The sequence below is a fragment of the Drosophila santomea genome, chromosome 2R (genome assembly GCF_016746245.2).
Source record: "Drosophila santomea strain STO CAGO 1482 chromosome 2R, Prin_Dsan_1.1, whole genome shotgun sequence".
Taxonomy (NCBI): domain Eukaryota; kingdom Metazoa; phylum Arthropoda; class Insecta; order Diptera; family Drosophilidae; genus Drosophila; species Drosophila santomea.
In genome coordinates this window covers 14,835,909-14,861,607 of record NC_053017.2, presented here as the reverse complement: position 1 = coordinate 14,861,607, position 25,699 = coordinate 14,835,909, and the positions used below count along the sequence as shown (strand labels likewise).

At 42.6% G+C, this 25,699-nt stretch overlaps 2 protein-coding genes and 1 long non-coding RNA gene across 3 annotated transcripts in view; 2 read left to right on the top strand and 1 right to left on the bottom strand.

Annotated features, from left to right (window-relative positions):
* Nucleotides 1-25,699, top strand: part of LOC120444368 (potassium voltage-gated channel subfamily H member 8) — a 150,903-nt gene that overhangs the window by 86,773 nt on the left and 38,431 nt on the right. The gene's annotated exons all lie outside the window — the stretch shown is intronic.
* On the top strand, nt 435-24,073 carry LOC120444376. Its single transcript, XR_005615664.1, has 3 exons — nt 435-566; nt 20,514-20,667; nt 23,625-24,073. It is a non-coding gene; the product is annotated as an uncharacterized LOC120444376 (long non-coding RNA).
* LOC120444371 overlaps nt 18,514-25,699 on the bottom strand; it is a 33,508-nt gene continuing 26,322 nt past the window's right edge. The window contains exons 3-7 of the mRNA XM_039623978.1: nt 22,701-22,802; nt 22,003-22,111; nt 20,798-20,974; nt 20,523-20,636; nt 18,514-19,655 (exon numbers count right to left, since the gene is read on the bottom strand). Coding sequence (XP_039479912.1) covers nt 19,516-19,655; nt 20,523-20,636; nt 20,798-20,974; nt 22,003-22,111; nt 22,701-22,802 — 642 coding nt within the window. The 3' untranslated portion in view covers nt 18,514-19,515. The remainder of the gene's footprint in view (nt 19,656-20,522; nt 20,637-20,797; nt 20,975-22,002; nt 22,112-22,700; nt 22,803-25,699) is intronic.

The following is a 25,699-nucleotide window of genomic DNA, read 5'->3' as shown; positions in this document are numbered from 1 at the left end:
TAAACAACATTTCTCATTAGTTTCCCAAAAACGTGGATCTTCTGAAATGCACCAAAAGTTTCAGGAGAAAGTCCTTTTTTTATTATTAATGTTTGTTACCTTGCAGATATTTTCGTGTGTCCAAAACTTGCACATAATCGAAATATGCAAATTACTTCACCAAAACAGCCCCAGTTTTTTCCAGTTTTCATTTCCAAAAAGCTGATTATTTCATCTATGAGTAGTTTAAATTTCAAAACTGAAAACTGTACTTCAGAGTTCATAAAGTTTCTGTTAGCTACTTTGCCCTTTTTTTTAGTTGGCCTAGAAAATCAAAACAAAATTCATATAAATACTATTATTTATGAGGGACGCGTGGCATGCGGAGCAGTCGAGGACACATGAAACGGACAACAATTGAGAGAGAGTTGCCAAGGATACAGGACATTGGGGGGCGGCGAGGTGGCTCCTAAGTCTTCACACGTGCTCTCAACTTCTTGGTGTACTCCCGTACCAAAGTACTTGATGCAATGCGCGTGGACCAAGTGCACTGGGGGAAAAAATCACCCACTTTTGACTTGCTTTAAGTAAGTGATAATTGTTTTATTTTTTTAATATTTCCGTTCCCTGTATTATGTATATTTCTCTTCTAGCCAGACTTTAGTTCTCTTAGCAATTTGCCTGAACCTTTGACAAACTGAAGCATACAGAGAGTACAGTGGATTTTCTCCCTGTGTACTGCTCAACTTGCCACTCGACCGATTCGCCAGCCCGTGTCGGTCGCCTTCGGTCGAAGAAGGGACATCTAGAAAGCAATAACAAATGGCGACAGTTAGGATGTGGAATGCACTTGTATTTCACTAGCTTTTTCCATTGCTCCACTCGCTTTTGGCTTAACATTTCACTTTTCACTTTTCACTCGAGCTCGAGCTCCATCCTCCTTGGCCCCGGTTCATTTTGCACTTTTTAGTGCTCCCCGTGTCTGATTCAGAATCTGCTCCTTCGACACGTGTCGGTGACATTTCCCCGGGCGTGCATCCCATAAATATTTGCAAACGGTTACTCACATCGAACTTGTTTGATTTGCCGGCGGTTGAGGAGAATGGGAATCGGGATGATAAAACTGAGAACTCACTTTATAGTACGCCAATTAGCAATGACGCGATCCAGTTTACAGCAATTGCCTTGATTTATTTTATTTTATTCAACTTAAATTTTTTGTTATAACACTGGACGATAGTTGAAAATTAAATGATAGCATTCATGGCTTCAAATAGCTACGTTAAATAAGTGGAACAAGAAAGCTCGTGGTGCAACAAATAATTGCATTTTTATACCCGTTACTCTTAGAGTAAAAGGGTATACTAGATTCGTTGAAGAGTATGTAACAGGCAGAAGGAAGCGTTTCCGACCATATAAAGTTTATATATTCTTGATCAGGATCAATAATCGAGTCGATATGACCATTTCCGTCTGTCCGTCTGTCTGTCTGTCTGTCCGTATGAACGTCAAGATCTCAGGAACTATTAAAGCTAGAAAATTGAGCTTAAGCTTAAAGCCCCAAACTCCTCACCCCGCACGCAAAACCGCGCACCCCGCACGCAAAAATTTGTCAAATTTTTTTTTTTCGAAAATCGAAAAAGTATGGGTAGACATAGTTAGCTATGTTTATTAGCAGCACAAAACAGTCTTTATTTTAGCTTGTGTGCCAAGTTATGAGTAAAAGGGTATACTAGATTCGCTGAAAAGTATGTAACAGGCAGAATGAAGCGTTTCCGAGTCGATATGACCATGTCCGTATGAACGTCGAGATCTCAGGAACTATAAAAGCTAGAAAGTTGAGCTTAAGCATGCACACTCCAGAAACATAGACGCAGCGCAAGTTTGTCGATTCATGTTGCCACGCCCACTCTAACGCCCACAAACCGCCCAAAGCTGACAAGCCCACACTTTTGAAAAAGTGGAACTCGACTATAGCGTTCTCACTTGTTTGATACTGTTGTCGTGCGATGAAACTTTAATATTTGATCACACAAATTTGTCAGGCCAATAAAAAATGTGAATGTGGCCAATTCACAACTGGTTTAATGCACTTAAAATCTGGAATCAAGTGGTGCAGAAGAGGGGCATCAATAAATGCAATCTGTAAGCAAACGTTGAGTGCTCGACAAAATCTGCCCGGCTGTCCGGGGGCTTGACAACTTAATGTCGGGCTAGAAAACAATTTGCATGGCCTGGGAAATGCCAGCTGAGGCCACAAATAAATATTGAAACCGAAAAAGGCTTTCGTGGCTAGGACCCAGGGGTAAAATGGAGCTCTCTGATGGTGGTGGTCCCAGGGGCCTTAAAGTCGGCCTCATAATCTGATGCTAGTTATAAACTCCCAGCCAGCGGCTGGACCAAACCAAAGTCATTTATATTTGTGCCCAAAGAGTCTTGGATTTCACAGCAGCAGCAGCAGGAGCAGGAGCAGGAGCAGCAGAAGAAACAGCAGCAGGAGCTGGCAAATATAATCATTCATGGTTTTCAGAGCATGAATCACATGCAAATGGGCAGGGCCGGTGGCCCGTTGTGTTGCCTGTGCAAATAGATTCATAAATCAGTATGAAAATATTATTTGATTTCCGTTTTCACAGAAATGTCACAAAAGAAGGCACTGCCTCCCACACTTTTCCGTACCCTTATCGGTGTCCAAATCCTGAGAATTCTGAGACGCTGTCGGAAGCTACTAATTGGAGCATAAAGTACCAGCAACAAATGTCTGGGCATTATTAATATTATTTTTGCCTGCTGAATTGGTCAATACCCTTATGAAATTTGAATAAAATTTGCATGACTATGGCCCAAAACTTGAAAGTGAATAAAGGATGAGGCACGAATGCAAAAAAAAAACTATATTGCTTGAGAAATAAAAGATGAAGTGCCTATTAAGACGAGCAAATTGTATGGGTAAGGAAAACTTTGATTATGCAAAATATGCCCATCTCCATATCCTGGAAACGAAATAAATAATATAAAAAATATACAAATATATATATATTTGATTGTGCTCGAGTGAAATTCAGGCCAAAGAAAGAGAGTAGAGAAGGAAACTCATTTTTTCCCATCTTCCCATGGCGGAAGCAAAATGTTGACATTGCGTCATGCGGCCTGTGAATTATGTGTAGTAGTTGTATCTCTGGCTTAGGCCATTGGCAGTGCAACAATGAGCACTTCCGCCTGTCTGTACCGCCTTTATATATCCGCAGGGATTGCGACTTTCCCCCGTCCTTGGTTCCTTGGTTTCCATCTCGATTTTTCATCGCAATCAAGCGGCGCATCCACAAAAGTATGCAACACCATCTGGGCAACGGCGTGCATTTTGCTTTGCTGCATTTATAGACTTGTGCATTTGTGCATTTGTGCATCTGGGCATCTGTGGCTGCGGTGCACTTGTGCATTCTCGCATGGCCAAATGTCGTGGCTCAAGTCGTGACAGTCGAAATGAGTTTCTTTCTTTGCCCATTGTGGCACAGCGGTTGTGTGGCAAGCTGCATGCCCAAACCACTGCTTAATATTTCCGCTTGCACACTTGCTTATTTATTATGCTTCCGCCATCCTGCGGCGCCAAAGGAGGCAGAGTGGAGTAAGTTGGCTTCGCCTATTTGCCCTAATGCCAACTCACTTGACTTGGCCCATTTGGGAACAGGGCGCAGGGAGCAGCACTTGGCACTCGGAACGCAACTGGGAGTTGTCTGGCTCTCGGCTGCGTCATGTTAAGTGCCTACATAGGATAATCTGCACATCTCAAGTCAACTTTATGCGGCCATTGTGAGGGGCCCTTCCTTCTGCAGTCAAGCTGTGCAGTTGACTCGCAAGTCGAGTCGCCTGCGAGGCTTATCCCCATCGCCATTTTGTCTGCTCGCCTCTGCATTCGGCATTGGCTTTTTGTGCCACCACTCCGTACCCCTTCTGCCACTGTCGCCTTAAGTAATTAGCATGTCAGATGTGGGCCAAAAGTGGGTGAGCCAGGACAGCAGGAGGTGCAGCTGGAGCCACAGCTGTCGCTGAGCAACTGCACAGCGGGGGGCTTGGTGGGGCCAATCAGCCGCTCCAGTTGCAGTAAGAGGACACGGAAAGAAAGGAAAACTTAGTGGCAGGAAAATGCCTCAATACGAAGAATGCGATACGATACTTGCCACCAAATTTAAATAGTCTGGCTACCAAGCTTTTATGTTGTGGATTATATTATATGGAGTAAATGTAATGTTAAATGTTGAGTTTATAATATTTATATGTAATTTTAGTACACCTTTTACTTTCCGTGATTGATAAGCATCTCATGCACAGGCTGCATATTAAGTTTCGTTTGGCAACCGCATGCAATGAAGCCAATCAATCGGAAGTCGCATGTTGCCGTGGTGGTGCAACAGTTGCTGATGATGTTGCTGCTGTTGCTGCAGCTACTTTTGCTGTTGCTGCAGATACTCTTGTTGTTGGTGCAGCTACTGATGCTGCTTCTGCTGTTGTTGCACGGATACAGCTCGTGCTTGGGTAATCGCAAAAGGCAACAATGCTGCTCTGCGATTCGCGTGTCGGTGCCACAGGTAGTTTTCACGTTCGGCCACGTGCCGCATGGCTAATTATGTACGTGACTCACCTGTGAATTTGCCATCCGAATGCCTCCGGTCCAATGCACACTCCATTGTGTGTGTTTTGTGCTGAGCATGTCATTGACATCATTAAGCTCTTTGGCAGATTTGTCTAAATTTCCAATAGATTTCCCAGCGAAGATGTGTGCACACTCGATGCCATTGCGATCCGCCATTCGTCGCCATTCGCGATTGCGAAAGCACATAAAACTGCCACATCTCGCAGCTTCCTATTTTCGATTTTATTTGGTCCTTTTCCCAGCCACGTTTGATGTCATCGCTGATTCTGTGGTCGCAGCGGGTTCGTCTTGTAAGGTGCTTACCACATCGGCGACATTGACATCGCAGGTGTTGGGGCTCCGAGTTAACAAGAAAATTGTTGTTTCTGTCGCCGTGTTGTGGCACCTACAGCAGGGGTCACACGTGTTATCTTTCGGAAAAGCATTTCAGCAAGAGTTCATTGAAGTTCGATAGGATGGGCACTACAATGGTGTAAACAACCACGCCCAACTTGTAAACAATTATGTAGCAAACAATAAATTCTCGAACTTGATTTTGTACCGCATTCAATATTAGTTGAAGAGCTGCATTGTCTTACAGCTAAGCCACAAGAACCTCTCCATCTCCTCTACTTTTTTAACCCTTTTCCACAAAGAGACTATTTTTTTGGCCTGCGCTGTGCGTCTGCGAGTGTCGTTACAATTTTCCATCAAACAGAGAGGCGAACTTTCATGTTATTGAAAAGCGTATGGGAACGAAGGGAAAACAACCGTAATGCTAAAAAATATCAAATGACTCCGACTCGTCGTTTTCACAGGATGTGTGTGAATCTTTTTCCACTCCTTATGCGCATTTGTGTGTGTGTGTGTGTGTTTGTGTGTTTGTGTGTGTGTGTCAATGTGTGTGGCCGTCTGTTTGCTAAGCATTTTTAAAAGGATCCACCTGCGAGTGCGAATGTGTGTGTGGGTGTGTGTGTCAGTGTGAGTAGCACATAAGTTGCCTTTCATTGTTGCCTTTGTTTATCCTGTGTGTCGCCAAGTGCGTTGATTAAATTTTCTGTAAACCCTCACAGGGTTTCCTTGTGTGTGTGTGTGTGCGAGTGTGTGATATCTTATTGCACGGCATTGTGTTTCGTGTATTTTGCAAAGATTAAATGCTCGAGTGCGCAGCTCTTTGACAAGGTGATATAGTTTGATTTGGTGGCAGATACGAGCACTCGCATATACATACATATATACAATTTGGCAACCTGATTACTGAATTTACCATGAGCCGCCACAGTAACAATTTGCCAGCATCCGTTTCATGGCCATTGCGTGTTTAAAAATAGCGTGTAGCAAATTGTTTATAAATATTTGCTCAAGGGACAGGCGTTGCAAAAGAAATGAGCATGTGCTTAACTGGAAGTATTTAACTTAAAGCTTGAAAATTTATACGAAATCGGGCTTGGCATAAATGATATAGGAACGGATGTGATTTCCGATCAATTTCAATCTCATCAGCATCCTATGGTGTCGCGGATTTGCGTCAAGTTCGTTATTTAAACATTTCGCGTTCAGGACCCTTCAGCTTTAAAAGCAATTTACATTCGATCTGACTTTCATCCTTTGCTCCCATCGTTTAGGGTCCTTTGCCAACTGCATTACCACTACATTACACACACACACACACACATACGCAAGTTGCCAAGGACTTCGTCTCAATTGCATGGGAAATTTGCATAAGTTGCCAGCTGTCGTCTGGCGGCGCTTTTCCGCTTTCCACGCTGCCACGCCCCTTTATTCCCTAGCGCGAAAGGCGCTCTGCAATTTAATGAGCAACTGCAGATACTACATCTTAAGCGGCAGTTAAGCCCATTTTTCTCTGGTTTCGGGCAAATATTTGCTGCTCTCATCGCCGAATGCATCCCAATGCAAATCGCAGTCCCAAAGGAGCCAAACCAATTGCACCCACAAATGCAGTAAAAAGAGTCAGCCGAGAGAAAGTAAAAGGGGAAAAGGGGAAAAGGGGAAAAGGGGAACAACAACGAGCCACTAAACAGAATGCAATTTGCTTGTTTGACCCAAATTGTTGTGAGATTTGCCTTTCACCAAGCCAAGCTCCAGCAGCAGCTTTCCCGTTTTCCCGTTTTCCCGTTTTGGCCCTTTGCCGCAGCTGCCTGTTTTTGGCCAAGTCTATCTCTTTGCAATTGTGCAGGCAGCGAAAGAAGAAGCACCCACAGCAGCACAAGTACAAGGAGTCCGCAGCAGGCTCATCCTGCCGGCAGGATAACAATGGAGCGTTACTTTCACTTTTCCCATTGTTCGGCGCCAACTGCATTGCATATTGTGCTTGCACTTGCTCCAACACTGAGCGCAGATAGCTATGCGCGTTTATTATGCTTATTTTTATCAGGGGAAGAAATTATAATTACATTTTATAAATTTAATTCATTACATTATATTTAATTATGTTTAATTCATACATTACAAAAAGCTGGCAAGAACTTGAGCTTACTCTTTACTTACTTGTTTTTATACAGTGAGGTTCCTTACCTTTTTTTGGCCAACAGAAGATGTTGTTTTTGAGATGCCACAACTATTTTTGCCAGTGTAAGACAAAGCTGCAGATATCCCCGCAACCCGGATGCATTCCGAAAAGGGTTCAACAGGCGAGTGCAGGGCGATAAGCACGCAGACACCTGCAGACCTCGGCGAAGGCACGTTCTGCATTTCGTTTGCATTTTCGGTTGCGATTATTGGCACTTTAAATGTTAACTCCGCCCGACTGAACCGCCACAGCAATTGAAATGAAAGCCAGGAACAAAACGCCAAAACAAAAATGGAATTGCCATCATTTGTTGTTCTTATTCTGATTCGCATTCGCAGCCTTATTCCATTTGAATTGAGGTGGATTGGTTGCCACTTCAGGTACACGGCGTGGAGTAATTTTGTTTCGCTTGCTTTTCCAAAGTTTGACATGCGGCCCGGGGCCATATATATTTATATATATATATATCCTTAAACAAGGCACTGTGTTTAAAACTTGATGTAGAAAGGAGCAGTCAGTGGCATCCAGCTTTGTTAATTTCCTTTAGGAATTCCAAGGCCGAGTTGCTGGAACTTGTGAATTTCCACGTTGCCGGTGCCGGCTGTTGCTTCCCACATGGCTTTCTAATGTCTTAAGAGCGAGTTTTGGCTAATAAGCCCCACTTATGTGATGAATTATTTACCTTTATTGAAAGCGCCCAGGCTTCATCACCTTCCTCTACTCCGCTGCATGTGCTGCTTTATAATTTATTTAAATAAGCCCCTATGACGTTTTTAATTCACTGACAATGATGTCAGCCACTGAGCCAAGAGTGGCGAATTTGGGGTCTGGGTCGTGGGCGTGGGCGTGGCCGGGCCCACAACCTTTGGCCTGGCATAATTTGAATATTTCTGGCATAAAAACAAGCGCGCAAAACAAAATCAACAAACAACTTTAGCGACGACAACGTGGCCAAAAAACAAGCGGCAATGAGGGGAAGTTAACAATATTTCCCGGCCCCACCATTCACCATTCGCATTTTGGGGGTCTCACATACCCTGCAATTTGCTGAAAATTGGCGGAGATTTAATATTATGTTTATTTTGCCAAAGAGAATTATGCATACAAGCAGTTAGTTTGATTACATTCTTAAATTTGGCGCAGAAAAAGAAAAACAGATGGCATATTGTTAGGCAGCAGAATGCACACAAAATTTAAGGTGCTTGCAAATATTTTTAAAATTTTTAAATCACCTTTTCATGAATTTCTTAAGCATCTTATGAGAAAAACAATAAACAATTATTACCTATTATGCAAAGAAAATCTGGATTACTTCTAGTAGCTTACAAAAATGAAAATTCATAATTAAAATTAAGCTACGTTTTTCCGCGAAGTAACTCAGGACTAAAGAGTGCGGAAAATATACACATGTATATTTTGAAATTCAAGAACATTCGAGTTCTTTGCCATAGGGACAAGGCCAACAAATGAGCGTTAGCAAAAATCTCGTCGCAGCACAGCAGAAAAATGTACATAATTTTTCTCATGGAATTCGCAGCGTAATTTCTCTCAATTTCTGTGGAGTGGGTGGCTCTCTCAAGTGGAGTGGGTGGCTTGTTGTAGCCGCTAAATGTCAACGGGAGCTCCAACATGGCAGCTACAACATCATCTCGCATTTAATATGCGTGCGGCTGGCTGTTGTGGCAAATAATTCGCCTGATGATGATGGCGTACTGGAGAACTATAAATGCCGGCAGGTGGAAAGCGGCGACACTCGAGCTTCCTGCCGGAATGTGTGCGCTGTAAAAATTAGCATATTTAATGCGAGCAGCACGTTAGGTTATTAGAGACACATTCTCACCGTTCCATAGAGCGTGTAAAGCGTAGGGGCAGGGGGTGAGGGGGCGGTACTGGCGACATGGCCATGTTGCAGCATGTTGAACAATCACGCCCACACAAACGTTAAGTAAGCAGCAGCAACAACTAAGCAGCGGCAAAAACAGCAGGCCGAAAGACAGACGACGAGCCTGAATTTTGCATAATGTTTCCTCGCAGCCAAAAGTCCTGACTTCAAGCGGGCTGCACTGAGCGAAAAAGCAGCAAGCAATCTTGATGATTAAAGCAATGAGCGCCCTCATATGTATATATGCTATGAATTAAACTCAACTCGTATGGCCCTTGTTAACAAGTTTTTTTCTCTCATTAGAGAATGGTATATCAAAATTTCTCGCAGTGCACCTGTTGGGGGGGTGCAGGGCAATGAGCCTGTAAGCTACTTAGTTTTTATTACACTCAGCCGCATTGTTTTTTATGCTCCAGTGCGGGCGGCAGTCCAAGCTGAAATCCCCAGTGAGCATGGGTCTCATTTCCTCCTGCGAAGCGAGGAATTCCAGCAGCCAGGAGCAGCGAGGAATGTCCTCCTCGTTTTTTGTGCTCAGATCTTTCACGCCACTCGAAAGTGCAAATTGCATGAAATGTTCTTTGTTTCTCCGCCCGATGTGAGTTTTGATTCCGCTTCGCTTTTGAGTCCTGCGCTTCAGCGTCCTTTGGCGGCGATCGCTTTAAGTTGCGGTGGCGCTGTGGAAATATTAAATATGAATATCTGCGCCGCCAGCAGCAGGCAACGCATGCAATAATAATCACGTCCTAGACCTGCACGTCCTTCCAAAAAAAAAAAAAATCAAAAAAAAAAAAGGTGCACATTGCAGTGGCACTGCCATCGGGATATGCTGATATGACCGACCAGTTACACGTGTTGGTCGGCACCCGGATCGGCGTCTGGTTTTCGGTTTGGACTGGCTCCTGACACATGGCAGTGCAATTTTAAGTGCTGCGATAAGGGGACAGCAGCCAACGAGCGTGCTGATTTTCATAGTGCACTGAGAGAAATTTAATATGAAAAGTCCGAAAAACTAACTGATTTACTTCAATATTAAGAGTTTCTTTACATAGCTATTACTCTAAAAGGAATTTTATTAGCCTTTTCCTATTAAAATATATTTATTAAATATAATCTCTATCTTTTCTCTAGTTTCACACTTTTTTCGCCACTCGCACACACACACACGCGCACGTGGCCACGTGTCTGTGAGTGTCCTGGAGATGTTATCAATCATGGTTTCTGGTGTGGATAGTTGCGGATAGCGAGGCGGTCAGTTGCGGGGTCACGAATGTGGGTCCCTGGCTGGACACTGGTCGCTTGATCCTCTCATTAACGCTTTAACGCACAATTAAGAAAATTTGCAAATTTAATGCGTGGAATAAACTGGGTGAACGAACCGCTTTGTACAACACGTGTCGGCGCCAAAAATAAAAGTTTACTGAGACACAAAAAAAAAAAGTTGGAACAAAGAAAAACAAAAAGCAGCGGCAGGGGATGATAAACTTGGATTTAACCTGCCAACGGGAATAATCCCGAAGGACAAAAGTCCTTTGCTTTTCCTGTGTATAAGTATTTGTACTTGTACTTAAATTTGAAAAAATAAATACTACAGAAAGAAAAGCATTCGAAGCGCAGAATGGCTAACTGCAAAAGAAAGAAATTAAATTGTTTTTAAATAATAAGATTTTTAAAGTTCCTAGTATTTTCTGCCAAAACTGTTAACAATGCCAAGCGATAAAAGAAATTAAAAAATATTAAGCAATTGCATTTTTACGACCCCATCTTTATGGAAACCACAATTTCCTCTATCGGTGCGAAAAATTCATGGCCCAGCACTTACAGTACATTTTCCCAATTTTTTACGACCACTCCAGACGAGAGAATAACATATTTTGGCTGGGCCCACAAAACAGCAAAAACATTGAGTCGGTGGAGCTGCAAAACTTTACTTTTTATTGTGCCTTTTTATGCGTTTCTTTCTATTTGCTAGCTATTTCTGGTGTAACAATATTTTGTTTGTCTGCTGCCGCCGGTGCAGCTGTTTTCCTTGTTAAGGTGCCAAAAAGCGTTTAGCAGTTTAACCGCTGACACACCCCAGCCAGCGCCATTGGCCTGGCCAACAGCTGCTCGTAGCATAGCATCTCAATCTTGGCCTGGTGTCTGCGAGGTCCTGAATCCTGAAACCGACGTTGAGTCTGGGTTTATGTTTCGCCTCGCAGGATGTAGCTCCATATCCCTCATATTCTCCAAGCGAAGCGGGTGGATGTGTGCAGCGCGTCTGCCAGTACTTGAGCTGCTATTTGGAACACACACACAGATACACGCACACATACTTACACTCACACATCCACTCGCATCCTGCGCTCCTTTGTTGTGGGGAGCAATTTTACTTTTTGTTAGCTGGCACGCAGTGCTTGTTAGTGCGTCCGTAAGTATGCTACAGAAATTGTCAGAATATCGCTTCGGCTTGCCGTTTGTCAACCCAGCGAAAGAAAAATAAACAAAAAATTATGGGAATTTGAAACAAGCCAGACATTGTTAGATTCCATTTAAGTTTCACTTTGAGCCCGAAACGGGATGGTTTTTAATGGATCTAACTGTTTGAAATTGGCCAAAACTTGGGGTATAAACTGCAGATAATTCCCAGATAATAATATAGTGCGGGAGTATTAGTTTGCCACACAAGAGGCAGCTGCAATTGCCGGTAAAAGCCACAAGTAAATATGTGTAAACATCCTTGAAATTGGATTTGTGATGCATTCGCACAACGCCAAGTGCAGTTCTTGATTATTTGCCATGTGGCAAGCACTCGCACTCGATTGCTTACAAACTCGGTTCGAAAAGTCACTTCTCTTGCAGTGTGTTTGCCCAGTGCTTGTGGGGTTTTGGTAGTAGTTTAGTATGTGGCCACATATGCAAAACCCGAAAACACAAAACTCAAATTTCCCGGCACAAATAGTAGCACAAACAGTTAGTTGGCCAACAAAGTCAGGCAAGTCAGCAGCAATTCGGGAATGTCAATATCGAAAATTACATTATAATTGGCCATCACAGAGAATTATTACAAAATTGATTTTCCGACCTTTGGCACTTTCTCATCAGCCCAGTCAGACAACGTCCATAATTAATTCGCCAAATGACTGACTACAGCAACAGATTTGCCCAGTGAGTCCTTACTCTCCAGCTGTGTATCCCACAAAGCAAATAAAACACCTTGGTCTTGGTAAAACTGATAATGATTATCATAACATGGAGTTCTCCCAAACAAATTTAAGTACAATTCCCACAAAGTAAGGTAGCACATTTTGAATATTTTAAACAATTTTCAACTATAAGTACAATCATAGGGCATCGCGCCCACACGCACTGCAATATGAATAAACATTCATTGCTGGTCAGGGAATGTGAATGTGATTTCGCTCGTAATGGCAATTTAACTAACACACAAATCATTGTGTGCAGCGCCACAGGGCGGGGCAGCCATCTAGCATTTGGGATGCTGTATGCTATATGCTGTATGCTGTATACTGTATGCATATGAGCATCACGATGACATGCAGTAAACAACAACGATAAGGTGGCGCCGAGCATGACAAATAACCCAAAATGGAAAATCTGTTGATGCTGGGAAAACCACACATCAGCCGGGCCGGGCCGTTTCCACTCGGCTGGGAGTTATGCAAAATCAATGCATTGGAAGGCCGGAGATACGAGTTTCTACCGACACCAAAATGTTGGCCAATTAGCAGCTGCAACTGCAATTGGGGGACAGTGAGCCCGGGTCAAGATGCGGCATCAGATTCAGCACGTTCTGGCCATGTAAATTGCATTCAAGTGTCATGCTGCGTGTCCTGCTGCTTTTCATACTGAACTGAGCTTGAGCTTGAGCCTGAGCCGGATTTAATCCAATTGAGTTGGCCAAAGAGCCTTATTAAATTATTTATAACCCGGCCAAGAAAGAGGCAGACAGCCTTGCAAACATGGCTTAAAGTTTTTTTTATATTTGATGAGCCTTAAATTGAGTCGAGTTACTGACACTTGGCAAGGACTTTTATTTGTTAGATCTAAATGAATTTTATGTACATGGCAAATTTCGGGGGCTTTTAACCAATGGATTCCCCCCGATACCCCCGCAACTGATTGCATTTCAATTATTTAAAATTTGAGTCCGACCATTTTTGTTTGTGCATTCGTTTCGCAAATGAATTTATCTATTTGTTTTCCGCACAATTGCCTGGCATTTGGAAGGACGTTTGATTGATAGGCGAGTGAAATCTGCACTGTGCACACACTTGATTTCATAATTAATTTAAGCCCTTCGCAAATAGAGAACGATTTCAATTGGGCAATTTAATTAAAATGTTGTTTACGCTGCCCAAAACCCCTTTCTCTCTCACTCGCTTGCTTTGTCTGCTAACTTATGCGGCATTCTTGGTGGCTATTTCCATAGTTTTTCGAGCAGCGTTTATGTCCTTTCTATGCAAATTTCTCTGCTCAGCAGGAGGGGGTGTTGGGAAATCAGCGTCATAAAATTGTACGTTGTCTTCTTTTTTGGCAAGGCAAATATGGCGACAGAAAAGAAAATGAAAGAAAATGAAAGGAAAGTAAAGGCAATGGTCCTTGCAGCATGGAAAACACATTGCGAGCGCCGCATATTTCACGTTACTTATCTTTATCATTGCCAACTAATTTCACAGCAACCAGAAGGGCGTTTGTGGGTGGGGGGTGTTGGGGGTGTTGGGGGTGGCATGGCCAATAGACACACTTGTGCCGGGTCTGAATACGAAATATTTGTTTATTTCTAGTTCATATCTCTCATGTGCGCTACACTTGTTTCCCTTTCACTTGGTCCTGCCCCCTCCCCACCCCTCTTTGTTCCTGGCTTTTGTGGCATGTTTGCGCCATTTTGCGTTTTTGTTTATGTTTTGCTGGGTCATTGCGGCCATTCCTTATGGCATACACACATATATGTACATACATACATATGTGTATCTCATTGTTTTCGTGTGGGTGTGTGTGTGTTGGTATGGGTGCGGGGTCCTCGCTTAAGTGTTTTTATTGTCTTTTGCTTAGGGTTAAGTTTTGTCATTGCCACGCTTTGTTTATGGCCAACTCCGGCCACTTGGCCCCTTTTGCCCCTGGACCCTGTGCTTTTTTGTGGACATGCCATCGAGCTAATCCTTTTGTTTTATGGCATTTAATTTATTTTTAAAGCCTTCTGTTCCTGCCGCACAACTTGTTTATGGGCCACAAATAGACCGGCAGCCATGCCGTTGCAAAAATTGTATTTGCTTAGCTTACTTTTCTCGTCACACTGAAAAAATTCACAAATTGTCTGTAATTGCATCGTGTGTGCAAAAAACTTCAATTGAATGTGCTTAATTCAAACACAATGGATTTGGTTTTTAATAACACAACATTGTTCACATTCAAGGCTTCTTAAAGTAGTTTTTTCTCTCTTTTTTGTGACGACATGAATTTATTGCCAATATTTATCTCTGTGCATTCCACTGCTGCATGTTTGCCATATGAATATTGCACGCTGTCTGTGCTCTTTTAACCCCGGCAAAACATGCAACAGGCCATGTCCTGTCACAATAATTGGCTTCAGCTCACAAAACAAACGCCGAACAGCAGAAAACTAAACGCGTTTTATCGCAAAGCAGAAGTGAAGGACAAAACATGCTCAAGTAATTGGCAACACAACTGCAACATAACAATAACAATTCAATATGTCGGCAACAGATGCCCCCATTTCCACCCGCTGAAATCCCCACCCACTCGTGTTGGTTTTGGCCGCCTGCACTTGTAAGCTTGGCCTAATTGGCCCTCATTACATGAAAGAGTTTTGCGTGGGGAACTCTAAGTGCAAAAAAGACTCATCTGCGTGTGTGGTAATGAGTTCGAATATGGCCACGCCCCAAGCATCTGCTGATGGCCATCGAGGGAACTACTCAGAAACAAAACGAATATAATAGAACACTATTCAAATTGAGGGACTGAGTTTACGCAAATGCAGGGGAAATCATCACGAAATTAATTTCATTAATGACAGAAATAGTTCTTATATAAACTCATAGCATGACCTATATAACTTTGTTCTTTAGTTTGAACCAAAAAGAAATCATTTTAATCAAATTAATGGCACTGAATGGGTTAATTAAATCAGAACACATTTTTTGCTCGCACAAATTCAGCTCTTTTGTTTAATTAATTTTTTCATATTGCTCAAAACAGCTTGGTATTTTTTACAGTGTTTCAGTTTTCTGTTCCATCTATTTCTATCCATTTATATTTCCATCTGAGGAGCTCTCAGGTATCCAAATTGTCCTGTCTAGGCGATGACGCTATCCGCCCACCTATGTACACTAAATCGAGCTCGATTAATCGAAGTCTGGTTGCCACGAGTATGTGTGCTTAGTATTTCGTGTGTAAAAAGTTGGCCAAATAATTGTGTTCCATTATGCTCGCACAAAAGCGTCGAGTGCGACCTTGAGTTAATGGCTGAGATGTTAACTTAAAGTGCTTTTAGTCAGCCAGTAAAAGTTTCGGTAATTGGGCATTCAGTAAGCTGGCGCTTTAAGAGGCTTTCGAGGCATTTGCGATTCGATTTGATTGCAAAACGAAGCAGCAGGCAATGTTGAACTCAAATAACTAAAAGCCAAACAAAACATGGTTAAATATTAATAAATGCCCCAAAAATTGCGTGCTTACCGTTGAACTTTCGTTATGAGTTCAAATACTTACGTTGGGTTCAGTTTATATTTGCTTAACCACAATTTCTTTACAACTTGATTGCTAAATTACCAATTACCTAGTTTTCTCCAGTAGCCGTTTAAATTTATTTGTGGCTCAGACTAAGTGAAAAATGCCCAATTGTGGTCAACTTCAAATCAGTTTTACAAAATTGTGCATCGATTTAAGGAACTGCCGAAAGGTCGAAGCCACAGAACAGGGATTAGGAGTCAATATGGAACAAGGCCTGGTGTCCTGGAACCTCGAAGAGCAGCGGTTGAGTGTGCTTCATGCACTCAAAACTAATGCCCTAATGAATGGCGATGGCTCTGGAAGGCACTTCGTCTGCCACTTTCAACTCTCACACACAATGGCTATCGATTTCTGGTAGCTGGAAGCTGGAAGCGATAATAAAACCATTGGCAAAGCGCTTCGCAGGCATCCAGAGGCCGTCTTCGTTGAGTACGTGTCTGTCATTTTGAATTACAAGACGCGTCTAAATGTAAAAGCGGTCTTGTCGGGTACGGGCAACGGCCACGGGGCGTATGAGTAACGCCTTCGGAAATTGCTGTGCTTTGCATTCGTTTGGTGCGTTAGCAAACTCCCAAACTGCCAACTTGTAGCATAATTGTGCGTCGTTAAGTTTATTATGAAGTGCCATCGCACAGGCACACTCGCATGAATGGCGGAGCACTTTAAGTCAAGCAATTGCAAACTAAATTGGAATTTTTATGACAGGCATCAGGCATAAGGCATTGGAGTCTGAGCATGCCATTGGACTTGGCATCCACAATGCCGACACAATGCCAGCCAGCGGGCTGACATGGCGTATGCGTATTGTGTGTGCGCATTTGACCGACAACTAACTCTTCTTCTAGCTGTTCCCCATCTCTGCACATAAATACACTTATAATGCGTTTTGCATTTCGGAAATTTCCCCCAGGCCCCGTTTTCTGCCTTTCGCCATATTATGCGTTAACTGGACCCAAAACTCACGCCTCACTTGGCCCCGCCTTTTGACCTTTTGGCAATTTGTGCTCAGTGGTCTATTCACTTCCGAGAATGGCTTAATGAATGCCCAAACGCCGATGTATGTATATTTAATGCCAAATGGCATTAGTCGCAGACAATGGCCCAGATTCGCAATAGCAAATTGGGTTTTTATTGGAAATGCAGAGTGGGCCTACTCTTCCTATGCAGTCGTCTAGCAAAAAACAAACCAAATGCATTTTAAATAAAGTAGGAGTTTTTTTCACATTAATAGCTTATGTAATGCATTCCCAAAATCTTTTATTGCAAATTTCTAATTATTTTTGTGAATTGAATGCCCTCGGATGTTGCTTTTGTTTATCTTAAAAATATTTCAACTACATGCCATTCAGGGAGTGAAAGAATGATTCTTGAGTGCTTGCTCTTCTGCGGTTTCGACAAGTCCCTGTGGATGTGGATGTGGATGTGGATATTTGCTGACTTGGCTTTTCTATTTGGCTGCCTGCAGCGATTGCCACGCCCACTCTGAACTCAGAACGCCCCCCTATGAGTGGCTTTTGATATAACACATAATAACAATACAATTGAGGGTGTGTTTATGGTCGTATGCAGAATCTGTTGCCTGTTGTGGGCAACTTTTGTTGCCGTTTTGTTTTTCAAGCTGGAATTTGCCTCTTGGCCATTGGCACATTCGCAGAACGCAGAACGCAAAACACTCTTGGCTCAATCTGCTTTTGGTTTTATGTGTGTCTATGTTTGGGTTTTGTTTGCGAGCTTGTGGCTGAGGAGCTGTGCTCGTTTCAAATGCGGTTGGTATAATCATTAAACTGCATCGCAACCGCAACTGCAACTGCTCCGCTCCTCCATTATTTAAGCCAAGTTGGGAACTGCTAATCTGCACTCTGTTTGGGTCAGTTCATTAAACTGGGTTTCGCAATTCAACAGAAATGAAATTAGCAACAAATCAAACTTCCATTGAAGGGGAAACTTTCTGTGGTCGAAAGTGGGGCAATTTTAAACTTAATTAGCAGTAGCTCTCGTGTTCGCTCGAGTCACTCATGCTGCCGCTATAGCTGAAAGGAAGCCGAAGGATGCTGTAGGATGCTGAAGGATGCTAAAGGATGCTAAAGGATGCTGAAGGATGCATGGCAGAAATCCGAGGCGCAGGACAGGCATCAAGTATCGCGCCGAGTAACGCCATCAACTTCATCTTCATCTCAGTTGCCATCTACATGGCCGGTGTCACCCTCATCGCCATCGCCATTGTCATTGCCATTCTCATCTCTCGTCATCGCCGACACACAATTCGGTTTTATTAACTGAAGAACTGCGAGTTGTGGAGACAGCGATGAAATGAAGTGCGTTGCCCTGAAATTTCTGCTCCACGCTTGAAAGTAAAAAGGAAAACACTACTCCAACTTTCCGCATTAATCAAGAGTTCAAGTGCTTGGTTTTTTTTTGTATTTCGCATAATTTTATTATGTTTTATTTGTTCATTTTCTCATGATGGTTTTTCTCTGATTTTTGCATTTTTTTTTGCTCGTTAATTTTCGTTACATTTAACTACACAGACTTAAGGGCTAGAAATTATTTCTGCAGTTGCACAAATCGATATTTACACGCAATCATTGGAAGCTATTTTCCAATCCTTCAATTGCCATTGGATTCCTTCTCCACTCGTTAGTGAGTCGCCAATGGGTTTTGTATTTGCACATTGCTAAGACAGTTAAAATTTATGTCGACTAATTAAAAATTGCTAAATATCCCTTATCTTAGACAATTAGTTTATTTTGATTACTCGGTTCTCTGCGTGTTTTTTTTGGTTTTTTGGATTTTAACCTTTTGATTAACAACTTTCTTTCGAAACTTTGCAATACTTATCAACTTTATGCTCTGCCACACTCAAAATTTGTTTGCACGCTCTGCAAATAACTGTTTGCCATTCTTACACGTAATAGTTATTTATGTAATTTAGTTTAACAAATAATTTATTTACAGCTTAACTCTGAAAGTTTTTTTTCTATTCGAAGAGCATTTACTCGTGTAAAACCAAATTCCATTAGCTAAATCCATGTTAATCAGTTAAGAGTTTTTGTCTGTACAATGCAGCATAAATCAGAGCCGAATGATTGAGTGCTTGTGGCTGAAACTAAGTTCTTAATCGTAGACTGGGACTTGTAAAAATATGAATTCTAGATTGGAAATGCACGTCAGTTCTTAATATTGAGCTCGTTAGTACTGCCAGGACCCGAAAACTTACGCCTTTTTGTTTATTATTTTCGAGATCCTTGAAGTGACATGAACTATATATAATATATATGTCGGCTCTCACCCTCGTCAATTTTGTTAGAGGTTAGTAGTCTGCAAAGTTAACATTTATATAATACATGTGCGGCATAAGCTGCATCCTGTGGCTAAGTAAGACACTTACACATTAACGAAACACACACATACACGCATACATATAAAAGGAGAGAGTTTTCTTTTTTGTTACTATACATGCACACCTGCTATGTAGAGATAGAGATAGAGTTCCTAAGTTCTGGTTTTGCTTGTCTGATAGTTTTGGCCTAGGCGTTAGGTGTATGTATGGTAGTACGTATGTATGTATGTATGTATGTAGTGGAGAAGTAATTAGTTTTAGATTGGGTTTTCCACGGGGCTAACTGCGAGTATGGGGGATAGCCAGTGAGCTCGTCTTCGCCGTCGGCTGATGACATAGTTACATATGCTCGCCACAAGGTAGCAGCAGCCTGGAGCTGCTTGGTTTTAGGCCATCCACACATCCATCTACACGATCTTCATATATACACTCGTGTGGAATATCCGATAGCCGCTGGCAATGATTATCATAATCATATGCAGCTGGGACTGCATTGTCTTCGTGGAGCCGCCCACATGTCCGTGATACATGGCTGCCGGATTGTCGCCTGCAGGAGAGAGACCGGAGAATATGAAAATGAGATTTGCACAAAAATTTAATTAAAAAAACATACACACACACACACACACACATAGAGAGCTAAACACACACATGGCCGGTTAAAAGCAAAGTGTGAGCTTAACCAACAAAATGCTAATGAGCGTCGTCGCTTCATCGCGCCAGAAACTTATAAATTATGACTGGCACTAACTACGTGGGCACTCTTTGTTTGTGTTAGCCGCTTTCCCTCTCTTTCCCTCTCTTTCTTACCGCCCAGCAACCCGTCTCTTTCCATTCGTTTTGGCCGTGTTTATGGCCTGGCTTTAATGGCAGTTTGCCTGCCAAATGGCTGGATCTGCAGCACCGTGCGCGGGCATTTTTAATCCACATGCTTGCGGCCGTGTAATTTTCATAAATTACTTTTATTGTTTTCCCTCTTAGCCAACAGAGCCAACCAACCAACTACACGCCGCCTGATATATGAACTGCAAAAGAGCAACCGGATACTGAAACAGACACAGGATGCTGCAGACACAGATACAGACACAGATACAGATACAGATACCGATACAGATACAGATACAGATGTACGAAAATAACAGATACTCAAATGAGCAGTCCTTTGTTTATTCAAAGTTTTAATTTCATCTGGCGGACATAATTGAAATTTTCTGGCACAGAGCGAGGCTTAACTCGATTTTGCACGGGGCAAAAAAACGTTGCTCTTTTAATTCGGCAGTTAATTTAATCGTTCTCTGCGGAATCCCAACGGATAAGACTGCGTGTTATTAATATTTAATCACTACTAAGGTGTATTTTAATTAAAAAACAAAACCAGATAATATTTTTTAAAGTATTTTTTAAGGATTCTTACCCTTGAAGATGTGCACCAGAACGCTGGCTGGTTGCGTGTTGCTGGCGACGCAGGTGAAGTTGCCCGAGTGCTCACGTCGTGTCCGCTGAATGGTGAGCTCAGAAGATTGAAAGTCTGCAACGGACGACAGCGATGAAAACGATGGGTGAGTGGTGAACAATGGTTATGGCCAGATGGCAGAGGGTAGGTTGTGGGGTTTGGGGTGTAGTGAGTAGTGAGTAGGGTGTAGTTGGGTGTAGTTGTGTGTAGTTGGGTGTAGGGTAACCAGCACTTACCCGGCTCCGTTGACACGTTAATGCCCCGATCGATGTCGTAGTTAATCATGCGGTTGTCGTGATACCAGAATATATACTCCGAGGCCTCCGTGTTCTGCACCACGCGGCACTGCAGGCGCAGCGTCGAGCCCGGAGTCAGATATCGAATCGGTGGACCCGTGATCTCGGCGCGGGCTTCTAACCAATCGATGTGGGTTTTGGCGAGGGGAAAAATAACAGTCGAAAGTCGTTTTAGTTGGTTTGCAGTCAGAACTACCACAATGTTTCAAGGTAAAAGTAGGACTAAGGTAACTAAGGGACTAATGTGTAAGAACACATATGCAAATAACAGCTCAACTTATACCATCGTGTTCCAATTCTTTTTGTACTTATACCTTGTAAATTGGGATTCCTAGTTCAAAGGTTATAAGACAGCTTCGCTGGGGTCAAAGCGAGTCAACTCCTTTATCATTAGCTGACTACATCGGCTAGCATCCATTCCTAACAGTTATCAATTTCCCTGGGAGCCCGGCGAAAGTGCCCCACAAATTTATGAAATACATCTGGCAGACAGCCCAGCTCCACTTTGCCGAAAGTGGAAAATCTATTGCCGGCCTGTCACATCAGTTTCCATGTACGAGTACGTACGAGTATGTGTGTTGGCTGTTGTTTTTTGTTTTTTGGGGCAACTGCCAAGATGAAGGAGCCGGGGCCGGAGCCAGAGCAAGAGGCAGAAAAGGCCATTAGGCGCAGCACATTCAAAGTAAATTGTTTGTTAAATTCAGAATAATGTGCGTCAGTTAGCCAAGGACAGCGCGATGAGTTGAGAACTTGCTGAGTCGTTTGCCATTTGCCCCCGAAACCGAGTTCGCAACTTCAGAGCCCCATTCTGAAGCGAACCCCTTTTTTAAGCCATTCAAAGCCATCCAAAACCCATCCCAGACCACTCCACCTTTGGCATATGGACATTTCTAATTTCAGCTTGAGCGCATTCACAACGTAACGAAAATGTGGCAAAAACTAGACGGGCTCAGAACTCATTCGGTAGGCTTTTTGCCGGCATTTGTTTGTCTGCGAAAGGGAAAAGCCATCAAGGCGTGAAATTATAGAAAATCACCAGTGCCCCGAGCGAATCACAAATAGAAATGGAAACCCAAGCAATAGACCGAAAGTCTAAAAACCGAAGAAGTAGAACCGTAACTGAGGCAATCCCCGTTCCTACTTACCGACGACACTCAGGTGCAGGAAAATCGAGGTGGGCGGATGGGTGGACACCTGGCACTCGTAGACGCCGGCGTCACGTAACTGCACGAATTTGATTTGCAGTGTCCAGTCCTGCAGGCGAAAAAAAAAGGAAGTAAAAAGGAGGCCAGAAAAATGGTTAGAATTAAGGAGCAAAGGAGACATTGGCCAGGCCGCCTGGAAGTCAATTTGCTGCGCTGCCGTTGTGAAAATATTTTGCAATATTCTGCACTGAATTTTTGTCACGTTTCGGCTATTCGAGGCCGACCACTGCGAAAGTTCACAATGCAGCAAATGTTCACCAGGAAACATGGAGATGGGAAACTGGGTGATGCACAGGAAAAAAAAGATATGTGTCATGGCTATTAAAAATAGAAAAGCTGTATTATAAAAAGGTCAAAGTAGAAAAACACAATATTACGTATACGTACTGTAAAATCAAATAATACAACTTAAAGTCAACAGTAAGATTGAGCAAAATATGTACATCAGATGCTGAGTTCTGTAAAAATGTTATAATAACGAAGATAGCTCAAAGCCTTAACTATTTGAGGTATTTTTCGTGATGTAATATTTTTAATCTGGTATTCAGGTCTGCGATCCGATGCAATCAGCACATCCTGTGATTTCACCAACCTCCTCGGCATCAGCAATGCAAATTAAACGGAGGAACAGGACTCACCTCGGAATGCTTCAAGTGCGTGGCACTGAACCGCTCATCGCTGCTGTACGTTGTTAAGCCGACCGTAAGCAGATGATAATCCTTTTTGCGTATCCACGATACCTAAAAATAGATGGATGGGTTGTGGGTTAGAGTTCGGTGCTCAGATGGGGCAGGGGCGCCATTAGCCAAATACAATGGGATTCGTTTGCCTCAAGGACTCCCCTTTTCTTTTTTTTTCTTTTTTGTTTGGGGCTCGAATATTTAACATATGCCTGGACCCATCTTCGGACCCATCCGGGCCCAACTCTGTCCTGTTGAAATGTTTGCCAATCCATCAAGACGGGACTAGGATGATGACAACGACTTGATGATGATGCAATTTTCGAAGGGCACACAGATACAAAACGGCTTGGGGAAAAAAATCAAAAAGCAATTACGTGTAGGAATTACTACAACAGCAACAATAAACATAATAGCAGATTGATTGATCCTAGGTTCAAAGTTCAAATTGGCTACCTAACTGTAAATAGACAAACAAACAAACAAATGGGCGGGGCACCACTCCCCAACCGCCCACTCTCAACAAATAGGGGGCGTGTTCCCAGCACCCTCGCTTCTCCTGCTTTTCCATTTTCCTCCGCTTTTCCTTCGCTGAGTGTGTCTGAATGTGACTTTAGCTAATCTTAAATGACCATTAATCATTTCGTCATCTACTTTTGGCGCATTTTTTGCCTACATCAGCACGCACACTCACACAAAGGGAAACACTATTTCCTAATATACTGGTAAAATATTTCCCATTTAAATACGTGACTATTGCTGGTAGAAACGAATGTATATTAATGATAGTTTTATACAAATCAATATTATATATATAAGCGTTTCGTAATATTTTATTGTCAAATAAAGATTTATTGAAAACGATTCGCGCTTTTTTTGCAGTGCAAATTCTGGCAACACATCTATTAGCTGTCCATATGGGGTTATTGCCTTTCGAAGATGATGATTTTGGTGCTCTGTTGAAAAGGATCAGGACCAAGCACCTAAGCGCGTGTATCAATCAATTTTCAATTGATAAGGATTTTATTTATTGGCCAACAAAAAGAATAAAAACGAATAACGAAGTAAAAAGCAGGGGCAAGCAGTTACTTTCAACTTTCCTGCGAAGGTTTTCTTTCTTACCAAATATTGACACACGCGCGCTACAAACTCAAACTGAAAGTGCCACAAATTCGAGCAAAACCAAGAAAAATACCAAAAAGGGAAGGGAAGGGAAGTGAAGTGAAGAGAAGAGAAGCACACTCAGGAGAGCCGGCAACTTGAAATTAAGTTGAACGGCAGAGAAATTGTTAAATCAGCTGCGTTTGCCAATAAAAACGAATTACATTCTCCGTGCTTAAATGTTTAATGCGGCGTATACGCAATGTGGCGCAGCATCAGCATCGACGAAGGATGGAAAATGGCGCGAGTCGAGGGATTTACCCCCATGGCAGTGCCCTTAGCCAAAATATCATAATCCCAGTCGAGTTACAGCGAACTTTCTTGCTTAGGAGGAAATCCATAATATTCCGTGCACTTTGTGCCCGGCTGTCCGAGCAAAAAGAAAACAATATTTCAATGTAGGGGAAATTTGCAATTGAATGGCAAGCAGTCGTTTATTATCAAGATTCTGTCCCACCATATGCTAGCAAAATCTTGTCATATATCTATTCAATACAATCTGTAACAGTAAAATCCGAGTGTGAGGCATAAATTGCGCATAAATTCCGTTTTGGCCCGCAGCTCCTAGACGACGCCACCCGACGACACACATCTCTATACATATATACATATATACATATATAAAGTATAGGTATATATATTTTTTTAGGATTTTTACGATATTTATGATGGCAAAAGGGACTGCGACTGCGAGCGCTACGTGTCTGCAAATAAACCATGCAGCTAGCCAGAAGAAAAACACAAGAGTCGAGCAGCCGGAGGAAAAAGCGTGGAAAAGCATGTGGATGTGAATGTAGAAAATTCGAATGGGGTTGGGGAGTAGAAAAGGGTGCCAAGTGAAGCCATCAGGGGGAGTAAAATGTGGCGGCAATTAATCAAAAGCCTGCGAATTCCTTTCCCTTTTGGCAGCACTTTTTTTTATGTGTGACTGCATGTGAGAGGCTGTGAGTGCGATTGTGTGCGTAAATAAAATCGCATAAATCTCAGTCGCCTGTCCTGCGTACGCATGTGTGTGTGTGTGTGTGTGGTGTGTGGTGTGTGTGCCAGTTGGCATCTCCGTTGAAACCCACGAATCCAGCGAATCCTGCGAGTCCTGCGGCCCCGCGGCTGCAGCTGCGGGCACGCAGATAATTGTTTACATTTTACCTTTTTTTCATTTGTATGCAAAATAAAAAGTGACGCTTAATTTATGGCCAAAAGCTACAGCGCACACACCACAAATCACTTGTTAGCAAATTTATGGCAAATTTATGCTAACTACTTGTCTGCCACGCTGTACCGCCAACAGCGCGCTAAAGGTGGCCCATCCGCGGCACAGTGGCGTTCAATAAAATAATAATGCAATTTTATATCAACATTCAGAAAGTTTCGAAAAATGCTAAAACAGTTGATAGTTTGGTAGTTTGCACTGGTTTTTCAAAAGAGAATAGTTGGTAGTACAATTGCCACAACACAGTTGAACATTTATAAGATGTATTTAGTTTGATGATTTTGTTTTTCAAGATATGTGCTATTACCACAGCCTTTAAATGTGCAAATTTTAAAAAAGTTGCATGCTGAATCTAATATAAAGTAGAAACCTAAAAATGTGTCCCTTTGAATGCCCACAGCTGTGGCTCTGGTTAACCTGCCAATGCATGTCGACCTATCCTGGAATCTCGATCTCTGACAGCGAGCTCCACATGCAGGATTTCTAGTTGAGGTGGAATGAGGTGGCACGCGGTGGGTTGAGATGGACGAGGATGTGGCCAGGGGCTGCGATTTCGATGGGTTTGGGTGATTGGGTAATTGCATGG